At 39.3% G+C, this 12,414-nt stretch overlaps 2 protein-coding genes across 4 annotated transcripts in view; one reads left to right on the forward strand and one right to left on the reverse strand.

Moving 5' to 3' along the window:
- LOC109728030 (L-aspartate oxidase, chloroplastic) overlaps nucleotides 1–8,900 on the reverse strand; it is a 22,907-nt gene extending 14,007 nt beyond the window's left edge. Inside the window, exons 1-5 of one of the 3 annotated variants that reach the window (XM_020258306.1) lie at nucleotides 4,606–4,747; nucleotides 4,295–4,507; nucleotides 4,122–4,222; nucleotides 3,942–4,036; nucleotides 3,760–3,854 (exon numbers count right to left, since the gene is read on the reverse strand). The gene's annotated coding sequence lies outside the window, so the exon portion shown is untranslated. Of the gene's footprint in view, nucleotides 1–3,759; nucleotides 3,855–3,941; nucleotides 4,037–4,121; nucleotides 4,223–4,294; nucleotides 4,508–4,605; nucleotides 4,748–8,550 lie in introns of those variants that run through there. The other 2 variants (XM_020258308.1, XM_020258307.1) reach the window with 2 other exon arrangements.
- On the forward strand, nucleotides 6,399–8,540 carry LOC109728036 (callose synthase 1-like). The gene is made up of 3 exons (XM_020258313.1): nucleotides 6,399–7,309; nucleotides 7,497–7,634; nucleotides 7,720–8,540. The coding sequence occupies exons 1-3, from the start codon at nucleotides 7,229–7,231 to the stop codon at nucleotides 7,834–7,836; spliced, it is 336 nt and encodes a 111-aa protein (XP_020113902.1). The 5' UTR covers nucleotides 6,399–7,228; the 3' UTR covers nucleotides 7,837–8,540.

Here is a 12,414-nt window from a genome sequence, read left to right on the forward strand (position 1 = left end):
ATATATATATATATATATATATATATATATATATATATATATATGTAGAGTAGGGCTACTATACTCTTATGAGTATTGGGCCCTTCGTACTCATAAATTGTTTTCGATGATAGAGCTTCCAAATCGATGATCCACTCCGTTAAATATGATCTAGAGTATTTGAAACTTCTAGAAAATAAATTTCGTAATTTTTCGAAATCATAATAAAGTCCATCAAGCGGGCATAAAATGAACGGTCAAAATCGAACGATGTCTTAAAAATGGATGATCGGATCCTTCAATTTAAGATCGGAGTTATTGATCTTTATCTAGGTAGTGAATAGAATTTTCTATCAAAACTTCAACCTATTCGGATTCTTTTGCACCATTAAACAAGCAAGTATTTCATACCGGCCGTTAAAAATTGTCAATTTTGTGAGCTTTTGATCGTTAGGTAAATGATGTCGAAAAATTATGAAATTTGATATCTAAATGTTTCAAATGCTCTAGATAACGTTTAACGGTGTGGATCGTCGATTCGGAAGCTCTATCATCGAAAACAACTTATAAGTACAAGGGCGATCGTACTCATAATAGTATAGTAGCCGGACTCTATATATATATATATATATATATATATATATATAGGCTGCTATACTATTAATAGCACCAAGTCACTAGTGCTATTAGGTTTTCATCCCTTGATTGAAGGGATGTGCGGTTAGGATGATAGTGGTNTTTGGGGCTAAAGTTTGAACTTAAACTTAAGGGATGGCGATCATCCATGGTCTTTGTAGGAGGAGGGATGAGGTCCTGTGTACGTGCCTCGTGCTCTTTAAAATGTTGCGTTCTTGTTGGTCCTTATTTTTGGGAGAAACGCTATTTTAGGGAAGATTTTGGATTTAGGCAACCACGGTAACCCAGGTCCTGTTAGCTTGTCAACTTTTACTCGATAACCTAGCGATACTTACCTCAGGTTATGCGAGGTCTTCGGTAGAAGTGACTAACCGGAGAGGCCTTTTGGGCTCAATGATAAGTGAAATTCACTAATGATTTGCAGCGCATTGAAAAAGTAGGATTGAGCAAAAGAAGCCTTTGAACTGCTCACAAATACATTAATTTAATGTGTGTTTTTATAGTAGTTATATCTCAAATTGATGTGTCGATTTAAGAGTTAGCAGTGTAATAGGGGGGGAATTTTCTTCAAAGCAGAGGCTTTGAACTGATGTGTGGACTGCATTAGTTTAAGCATATGGTTTGGTGATAACGCTAAAGAGGAAGCTCAAAACTACTAAGAGGGTTAAGTTTAAGATATATCCGAACTTAGACCTATCTAATTAGGGACTTCATCCCCTCTTGTTTTGACGTCAAGGTGAGCCTGTTCTGCTCCCTTTTGTATGGTTGGGGTTTTAGATACCTAGTTTTGGATAGCCCTAGTTGTGGTAGGTTATTGGACGACTATTTTATCATGGAGCTGGTCCTAATAAGCTAGGGTATAGACGGTTTAGACTCTATTATTGAGTGGTGAATCTTTGAGATCCAGGTTCTGAAGTGGAAAGCAGATCCGGTTTTCCAGGTTCCGTTTGTTATGGTTAGCTCGAACTGTTAAAACAGAGGAGTTATTGAATTAGGCCATATTAGTTTGGTTGTATACTAGGAATGTTCAGTAGTGAACTACGTGTTCCAACGGATATATATATATATATATATATATATATATATATAGTCCGGCTGGGATACTATCGATAGCAACAAGCGTTTGGTACTATCGAGTTTTTCGTCATTACACTACAGGAATATTATACATTGGTGGCGAGTAATGTCGCCACCATATATATAAAAAGTTGCCACATTTTCAAAAGGTGGCAACTTTTAAAGTCGCCACAAGCTGTCACCGAAAGTGTTGCCACTAAATGAAATTGTGGCGAAGCATGAAAAATCGCCACCTTTTTGAAAATAGCGTGGCGACATTTTATCACCACGAAATATGACTTTTAGTAGCCATTGTTAGTCGCCGCCTTATTAAAGATAGCGTGGCGACATTTTGTCACCACCAAATATGACTTTTAGTAGCAACTATTAATCGCCACCTTATTAAAAATAGCGTGGCAATATTTTGTCATCATCAAATATGACTTTTTAGTGGCTCTTTTTAGTCGCCACCTTTTATGGAAATAAGGTGGCACTACATTTTCGCCCCGATTACTCGTTTCCCCGGGCACGCTAACAGACCCGCTGTATATATAGAAATTTTTCCTGTATACGAAGCGAAACAGTAAAAGTACCTGTAATCAAACAATACTACAAACAGTAGTATAGAGCTGCTAGGAAACTAAACCATATATAAAACAGTGGTTCGATACATACATATCATCCTGGTACGAAAACACTCGCTCCAGCGAGGTACAATATCAGTATGTAAAGAACCAAAAACTACAACTATCTGTAGCTAGTACTCCTCTAGCTCTGGTTCGTCTGGAAGGGCTCTAACTCGCGACGCCCTCGCCACGATCTGAGTCAGTAACGGCAGCAGCCGAAGGCAATGGCTCTGCAAAAATAGGGGTAACAACTGGACGTGAGAACTACTGCAAAAGAAGTAGTCATCAGTGGGTACCGCCCTCAAACTCATCGGCTCACCCACTAAGTCTACAGATCTATGCTCAATAATAAAAAAGGAAGCTGGAACACATCTACAGCTATATGCCACTATCCTATCATGATCCAACATTACTATCTGTAGAGTAATGCAACCTCAGACCCAAATCCATAGGGACTGTGAACACACCTGTCCCAGGGACTGTGAACACACCCGTCCCGCCTGTCGAATCCTAAATACTACCTCCACACTAATCAGTCCGTGGAGAGCAAGTCCAACCAGGACACTACATAACGCAAACGCACAAAGCCCGACTCCGGAGTGGCACTTGTGGGCGCTTCCCAACCGAGTATGCAAGCGTATCTCTATTGAGCTCAATCAGGCTCTCACAGGCTATAATCAAGTAAACAGGGTCCAACTGGTCTAACAACCAAAACTCATGTGCCCTCGGCACAATCTAATGCAAAACCCGCAATCTGGGTCCACCGTCAACCCCGACGGCACCCGACAGTCCGAAACAGCCTAGACACTGCTGTAAAAATAAGCTCGGCATCTCCGCACGAGCGTAACTGCATTCTACACTATCCCAGGTATCTACCGCCAACAAACTGCGGTGATACAGATCAACTACAGCTCCCAAGCTTTCAGCGTATCAAATGCACACAACAGTGTGGATACTATCCGCGACAGCTTCAGAAGCTATCTGAGTATCAAATGCGCACTAACAGCGGGGATACGAAGCACAACTTCAGAAGCTATCTGAATATCAAATGCGCACTAACAGCGTGGATACGAAGCACAAAAGCTTAAGGAGCGAACAGAAAAGACAGTGTAGAACCTACAGTTGAATGTTACCCAAACTGGGCATCCCGCACGAGTGTAAATGCACTCTAAACTACCCTGGGTATCCACCGCTCTGAAACTGCAGCGATACAAACAAGCACGACTCCTAGAGCTAAATCTAGTAGTTTAAGCATATAACGGGATAGAATCGCTGGTTTTCTCCTAAGTCAATTTTTAAGTCCAACATGTATATTTATTTAATTTACTACAGCATGCTCCAAATTTAGATTTCATATACTATATTAATCACTGAATTTGAGCTAAACATAATATACCAAAGCTGAAAATTATACATGTCTACTATGCACATGCTTAGGAGGCAAAACCGATGATTAACCCACCACCAAGGCAATTCCACGGAAGCAAGAAGGTCCCGAAAACACCAGGAGGTTCAGCCGAGATCACGCTGCAACAGCAACAATACTTCTCCAAGGCTCTACACATCGAGAATACTATAATTCCATCAACTTACAAAATTCAGCACTTAAGCTTAACTTTTCCTCAAATACAATGCTAACTTCACCTTTCAAATCCCAAATCAAGTGTAGCAAAGTCCCAAAACCAGTAAACCAAGATGGAATATCACCCTCTGGTCCAAACTCGACTTCCTCCAAGGGTCTGAACACAAAAGCATAAAACTTGCATCAATAACCCCAAATTTTAGCACTTAAGCTTAAACCGACAACTCCAATGTCAAAATTACTTTCTAAGGCTCAAATTCGATGAAGGTAGATCCCAAATCCAGTGGAGTATACTGGAGTATCAATCTCAGGTCCAAAAACCCACTGCCTCCAAAGCTTGCACCTTGAAAATCCACAAATTCACCGATTCAGTCCAAAAACACTAGCAGCAAAACGCAGAATAGACCAAGCTAACCTTAACCAAATTCTGTCAATTTGGGCTCCACGGATTCCTCTTGAAGTCCTGAATCCAACAAACCAAGTTTCGTGGAAAACGGAGCTTCCTACGCCGCACACGAGCCGAAACACCAACAGTCGCTGCTGGAAAACTGCTAGAACTGAAATCCTCAAGGTGGAAATGGTAGAATTTCGAGTAATTGGAGGGACTAAGATGCAAAAAGTGGCTTCTCTGTGAAGAAAGAAGGAAAAGAGCTGAAAGGGGTCGAGTTCCATCTATTATAGTGAGTTAGAATGATCCAATAAGCCCCAGGAACTCTAGCTGCTAACCTGCACTAATGCAGAAAAACTCAAGATCTGGGCGCCCTAAACCCAGTTCTGGGCGCCCAGAACTTCCAGCCTTCACAAACAGCACCTCGGTTCCTCCGTCCGACGGTCTGCTATGCCCTAAACTTGGTCCGACGGATCACACCTACCACCAACACGTGTCAACAAGAGCAATATTTCCAAAGTAAACTTCCGGACCCACATCTGGGTGCCCGAAACATAGGATCCGAATTGGCTTCCAGTTCTGCTCAGACCAGCACTCAAGATCTGGGCGCCCTAAACCTATTTCTGGGCACCCTAAACAGGCAAAAACTCCAGTTTTGCTTATTTGAGTGCGCCAAGTCCATTTCCGCATTCATTTCGTGCAGAAACGGTTCCAACTCAGTCCGACACTCTCCAGACGTGTCGACCAGTCCCTAATACTGTAGCCAATCCTATCCAAACCTCTGGAACACTACAATTAACAAAATAGACAATTGTCAAAACTGTGATATATACTATTCTATATCCTAATACTCATTAGGTGGAAGAAATCAAAATAATGATACTATTCTATATCCTAATACTCATTAGGTGGAAGAAATCAAAGTAATGCACCGATGCATATTAACTGCCTCTTTGAGTCTATGGCATAGTTCTTCAAAGAAATTCGCTGCTCAAAATACAGAAGTCATTTATTTGGCATAAAATGAGAAATTGCAGCTTCCGACATAAGTAGGAAGTGCAAAATAATATCTGCATTTAATGAGGAATATAAATAAATAAGTCACTAATATTTTCAAGAAAAAGGTTAACTTTACAAGATACCGGACAAAATATGACAAATTAGAAATGTACGTAATGTCGAAGCTCTCACCATCACCTTGAAGAAATAAAAATACAATATATTATTCCAACCATAATAGATATGTTAAGTATCAACAAGTAATATACTTCAAATTAGAAATGAAAGACAAAATTATGTTATAAAAATACTAAGCTAACTTATGAAAATACTAAACTAACCTTCATAAAGAGATTAAAACAATAAATCACGTAGCTAGAGCTAATTTTATAAGTTATATATATATTACAAAGAGGCCAACCTTGAGCATATCTCTTATTAGTAGCATCAATTCATATCATTGTCGACGAACAAACTAATGTCTAACTCGGTAGCATCTATAGTAATCCCTTCTGCATCATTTCTTGCCAAATTAAGTCCATCGTCATCATTTTTACCTAAAAATGATGAGAAATGAGGAAGGGTTGTAATCTTTACAACCCTTAATCCAATGGTTTGAGGGTTTAAACTACCTTTTCTGGTTTCCGGTGGAAAAAAAAAAAAGTTGATAAGACTAGTGTGTTAATTATAGCCTTTAGATGGGCTAAGCTGTAAACTTACAACCGTAATAGGGTTGCAAGCCTAGCAGCACTCAAAAATGATAGCAAACGCAATTATTTTATCAAGATTAGAATAATATTAATAAAAAGAGGTAAATTTCAGTTTGCCCGTATGTGCTTTAGTGCGTATTTTTTAAATGTTGCATATATTACTGAAAATTATCTAATGTCTTAAGATCCTCTGGAGTATCCATTTTATTTGTCCAACAAGTTGTGGGTAGAATACAATTCTCTTCTTTTGATAAACAACATACACTACTATTATATAAAAGTCATGAAACATGAATGTGAAGTTATTGTAATAATAAAAGAAAACACACATGCTGGACCGCCCAAGCACAAAAACATAACCTGTAAGATTATAATAATAAAGAAAAACACACATGCAGAAACTACATTGTAGAGATAAATTTATCTCTACAATGGGTTGGAATGATCGAGTTAAAAACCTATGGTTCCTAAAGCTTTGAAATTTTAATTAGTCAAAAATCTCAAGCAAGGATAATCCTACACTCTTAGCTGTACAAGAGGACCTTGTTGAGGTTTCAAGAATTAATTAGAAGGTCTTTTTCATTCAACAAATTTGAGAGAAAGGTCCAGTAGTATCCTTTGTTCTGGCCATTTTCGATTTATTAACTTCTTCCATTGCCCAAAGATCTAAATATATTAAGTTGCACAGGGAACAAATAGGGTTGAATATATTCGAATGAGTGTGACATCAATCAAGTGCATAATCTATATGCATCACATGGTACTATCTTTGATTAGGAAGAATCAACTGATTATGAGTATGAGACATGCACAAACAGAGAATATTGCAGTTAAACAATTCCATCTAATACTAATTTGGAGGAACCGGGGTGAATACTTGGGTTGTTTAAATTTTCTCTACCTTTTAAGCAATTTGTTATACAGTTTATTCATAACAAAGAGATAGAATTATAGTGCACACATACCAACATGCATCTTACCTTAGGTGCTTTCTATGAAGTTGGATGAACATGCATTAAATGATGTGATGAATATGAAGCATCTAGGCTATATCTTTGGATTATCATTTTCTCTTCGTAAATCATCTATGTTTCTTTTGTTCTAATATTCTAATGCCATTTGTAGTTACAAAAGTTTAGCACACAACACAATTTTACTAGAAGCATTATAATAGTTTCATTTTGTTTGTTTCTTGAACAATTTCAGGTTGCCTACTATCCAGCAGGAGGTGCAACAACGCAAATTACTCTACATGGGTTTGTACCTTCTTATATGGGGTGAGGCTGCGAACTTGCGATTTATGCCGGAGTGTCTTTGCTACATCTATCATCATGTACGTTATCAATCAATAATTAAGTGTTATCTTTTGCCAATATTTAAATCTTCTTAAAATGAAATTAATTGAGTGGAGTATTTGTGTAACTTCCTGACTTCTGCACGTGCTTGTTTCTATATATCTCTTCGGGGCTGTGCTGGCAGTATAGGTTTGTTTAATACTTAACTATTGTCTCTTTGGATAGATGGCATTTGAGCTTTATGGTATGCTAGCTGGGAATGTAAGTTCCTTGACTGGTGAATATATTAAGCCAGCCTATGGAGGTGATGAGGAAGCCTTTCTAAAGAAAGTTGTTACACCAATTTACGAGACAATAAAAGAGGTTTTCCACTCTCAATCTTCAGTTCAACTTTCTTAATTGAAGTTTATTAATGTTTTCTCATGCCTATGTACTCTACACTGTTCAGGAAGCTGAAAGAAGTAAAAGAGAAAAAGCAAAGCATTCTTATGATGATTTAAATGAATATTTTTGGTATGGAAAATTTTATCTGCAATATGAACTTTTGAGTTACTCCTATCCATAGATTCCTCTCATTTTCTCTTTTGGTCAATATCTATGATTTTAGCTTCATCTGTTTCTTATACTCTATTATTTAAGGTTGATTTTATAGGACAACTTGCTTTTTCTTTGCTCATTGCAATTTTTTTATGAGTTGCCATTTATTATGCTTGAGAGGATTTACCTATCATCCCTTCTTTCTCTCTCTCTCTCTCTATTGTGGCAACTTCAATAGTTGCTGTCTATCGAGTCTAGTAGAGCATCCAAACTCGTTGACCTATACTGCTATTTGATCCAATTTATGTGCATAGTAAACACTTACGTACTTACCTGGGAATGCAAGTTTATATCCGATGTTTGTTGCTTGCAATTTCGATAGGAAAAATACTGTTAGAAGCTTGGAAGACGTAGCTAGTTTCCTGAAGACATATTTTAGGAAACTAGTGAACTGGTTTCCTAAAATGAACTCACAATCTACAACCACCTAAGGATTTTCATTTCTAGAAATGAACTCGCATTCTACAGCACACACCATTTTACACTATATTACGGACAGTATACAGAGGGATTTTAGTAGTAGATCAAATTGTCCAACCATACAAATACCAAACTATGCCGAAGGAAAACCCATAGATTAATTAAACTAGAAAAGGAAAATCCACGTGGTCTCCTAATCATTCATGGATTGTTGAATCATTTCAAAAAAAATAAAAATACAACCAAATTTAGCTTTTCAGACCTTTTTTTTTTTTTTTTACGGATTTTTGTTCAATGGAGATCGGGACCGTGGAGCTCGTCGGAGAGGAGATCGGCAATGAGAATCTTGGCGGCGAGGAGATCTGCGGCGAGGGGCTCGCCGGCGAGGAGAACGACAACGAGGAGATCGCCGACGAGGAGATCTGTGTTGAAGGGCTCGTCGGAAAAGAGATCGGCGGAGAGGAGCACGTCGCCTATGAGTTCGCCGGCGAGGAGTTCGCCGGTGAGGAGCTCGCCGACGAGAGGTCGCCGAGGAGAAAGGCGAGAGGGTGGGGAGAGTGCGAGGTTTGTGGAAGGGAACAGAGGAAATGGGTTTTGAGGGTTTTTTTTTACTCTTTTGCGGGGAATAAATTATATTTTAAAAAAAAAATTATCGAAAGCTTCCAAATTAGATTACTGGAATAATTTTTATTTTTTTATTAAAACTTATCTCTTAATTTTTAAAAAAATTTCTAATTTTCAGTTAAAAACTAAAAAATTTTATTAAATTTATCAATCCTTTTATAAAATTTAGTCATTTTAATCAAATTTTAAAAATTAAATTAAAGTAATTAATAATTTAATTTAATTTTTAGAATTAATAAATTATTATATTTTCATAAATTAAAAATTAAAATTTTGATATAGTTTAATTAATAATTAGTAATTAATTAATAAATTAATTTAGTTAAGCTAAATTTAATTAATTTTTTAAAATAAATTAAAATAATTAATAGCTAAGCACTAATTAATAAAACTCTTAATTTTAAAAAAATTAACTAAACTAACTAGAATAAAATAATTAAAAAAAAGATCGAAGGTGTTAATAAAAAAAAATAAAGTTCACAGAGCAATTTCAAAATAATCTAAAGTTGAAGGTGTCTCTATAAATTTTTACCCTCAATTTTTAACAACTATCATCAGTTTTTCACCCTAACTATACATTATTTTGATATAAATTTTTTAAATATTTTATTTTGATTGTAATAATGTAATTTTATTAATAATAGGTGGCAATTCTTTTTATCGCCACGGTAGGTAATCAAACAGTGGCGACAAAATGATAATTTGGTGGCAAAAATAGTATTGCCATTTGAAGTTAATTAATCAATGACAATTTTTTTTTATCGCCACTATAGGTAACCAAACAGTGGCGATAAAATATCCATTTAGTGGCAAAAGTAATATTGTCACTTTAAGTTAATTAATCAACGATAGTATTTTTTATCGCCATCATAAATAACCATTTAGTGGCGACAAAATAATTATTTAGTGGCGAAAATAGTATCATCACTTTAAGTTAATTAATTGATGGCCATTTTTTTTATCGCCACTTTAGATAACTAAATAGTGACGATAAAATAGTCATTCAGTTGCGAAAATAGTATTGCCACTTTTATTTAACTAATCAGTGGCAATTTTTTTATCGCCACAATAAGTAACTATATAGTGGCGACAAAATTTATCGCCATATTATTTTGACCATTTTATCCTTTCTTTAAATGACTTCTTTGTTTTTTAGGGTACTTGAAACAAAGTTGGAAAGGTCGATGTAATAACCGAGATTTTCAGTAATAAAAATTAAACCCTTTGTTAACAATGTTTTTATGTGTAATATAATTACATAAGCACTCGTCAAATTTCAGGTGAAAACGAGTTAAGATGGAGAAGTTGTGCGACCTGAACCGATAACTTAAAGTGAATAGTAACTCCGGCTTTCCGGAGAAGCCAGTGAGTAGAAGACGGTTCTGGTGCGCATTGAACTCCGATTATAGTGCTCCAATAGATCGTTTCGAACGGTTCGACCATTCTAGACCCAATGGCACTGACGAAATTGGATTCTGATGCACGGTTGTCGAGAAAAAGGGGTTTGATTGGTTTCACATGTAGTAATATAAGTGGCTACATAGTGAAAACAAAAGAGGGATGGTTTTGACACAAATCGAAAACCAAATCGGACAAAATAAGAAGCTAGATTCGATGCCCCAGTCGTGTTGAACGCGCTGGCACAATCCGTTCGAAAATCCGACCGACGGATCTTCGGGAATCGTGAAAAGTCCGCTGAGAGGTCAATTTGGCAAAATCGATTAATCGCGAAAAGACCCTATATTTTATACGCCGTTTCACGAGATTTCGAATGTCGAGGGGCTGGCATGCAAGTTACACATGCGGGCAGGGGCAGGATTATAATTATTTGACTTTGAAGGGGTTCCTTGCAAAATGACACCTTGTATAAAAGTGGCATCTAGGGTTTTCCATGGTTCTTTTGCTGCCCACGTTCACCTAGCTAACCCTAGCCGCCCCACCTACACCCTGCCCTGCCTATACGCACACCCGGACTGCCGGTGAGCAGCTCCGGCCGCCGGAAAAGCAACCCCGACCTCCCCTCAACTCCTCGTTAGACCCACCTCGCCACCAGCTCGGTTGTTGTGCTCGGGGAGGCATCAAAGCCCGAGCTTCAACATCCCCTGGCCGAGACCCATCTCCGGCTTCTCCCCCGCCGGCCCCGGCCATCTCCGTACCCTGCCGGAGCCCCACTTGCTCCTTGCGGTCATCTGCTGTCAGCCCAGGCCGAGCCTGGGTGACCTCGGTCTTGGCGCGCCTCCGTCGCTCCCCGTCGGCTGCGCCGCCCTCCGGTGACCTCTGGTAACCTCCCGCTTGCCGCCCCGCTGTCCCCGCACGCCGCCGGCCGCTGCTAGGACTTTTTATGGCCGCCCAGACCTGTGCGGGCCGAGGTCGAGTCCACTCGACTTCCAAGCGCCGCCGCCGTCCAACGAAGGGTGCACCGCCTCTCCCTCGGCCTCCGGCGTCGAATCGTCGCAGCCCCGAGCTCCTCCGGCCGCCGCCTTGCTGCCGGCGCCCTTGAACCCGTGAGCAGCCTTAGGGAGTTGATCTCCGCCGCGGCGCCACTGGCCGCCTCCAGCCACCGGCCAGCGGGTGCCCCGGACCTCACCTACCGGCCGCGCCCTCCCCTGGCTGGACTGCCCGCCGTCCGGCCGCCGGCGACCAACCCTAGCTCTCCCCGGTTCCGGTAAGGCTGTTTTATGTTCCAGCACAGAATTCTGAGATTCCGGTCACTTTTCCGGTGATTTGTTAAGCCTTCCAGACCTCGGGAAGTGAGCACAATGATCTACAACACATGTTGAACATCTTGCTCACCTCCGACAGGGACAGAGATGCCCTGGATTGTGCATTAATGGCAATCTTAGCGTTGTGCGCGCTGTTTCACTGAGTTTCGTGTCGCTCGTGCGCGTGTCACAGTGGCCGGCAGTTCTCCGAAAGGTGAGCACGGCCTCCGGCATGCTGAAACCTATCAGCGAGCACGACGGTTTGCCTAATCGATCTCTAGTTTGCGTGCACGGTCCAGAAAAGCCTAGAAATCAGATAAAATGATGCGATTTCATGTATCGGTAAGGGCTTTTAGGGTTTTTGCTTTGATGTAGCTGCTGTTGGCAGCAAGGGTAGGCTGAGGATAACCTCTGGACTGATCGTCCAAGGCCCCAAGCCTTCCCAATGAAGATATGACAAAAGTATGGTTAAAAGATGTTTATGGAACAAAGATATATACAGACACTAGAAAATTCAGTTGTCCCGTAATGCACACACAATTTTGGATCGACCCCAAATGAGAATTTGTGAACTAGTAAAAGAGGATACACAACGAATACAGATTATATCTTTTTTGAATGGAAACTATTATTTCATATCATACTGATGCTAGATTTCATTCCTTTTCAATGTTGACAAAATGAGAAAGCATTTAGACAAGTTAGCAAAGTAGTACACAAAAATATAGCAGTTATAACTTTATGATTCAAGGTATTGAAAATCAATTCCCAAGAAATGATAGCAGAAAAGCAAAGTTTTT

The sequence above is a fragment of the Ananas comosus genome, linkage group 23, assembly GCF_001540865.1.
Source record: "Ananas comosus cultivar F153 linkage group 23, ASM154086v1, whole genome shotgun sequence".
NCBI classification, from domain to species: Eukaryota; Viridiplantae; Streptophyta; class Magnoliopsida; order Poales; family Bromeliaceae; genus Ananas; species Ananas comosus.

Excerpts from the sequence above, each read along its gene's own strand:
- LOC109728036 (XM_020258313.1), top strand. The coding sequence starts at position 7,229 with ATGGGTTTGTACCTTCTTATATGGGGTGAGGCTGCGAACTTGCGATTT. Across the intron at positions 7,310-7,496 it reads TTTGCTACATCTATCATCAT|ATGGCATTTGAGCTTTATGG; the intron begins GTACGTTATCAA and ends CTCTTTGGATAG. Across the intron at positions 7,635-7,719 it reads TTTACGAGACAATAAAAGAG|GAAGCTGAAAGAAGTAAAAG; the intron begins GTTTTCCACTCT and ends TACACTGTTCAG.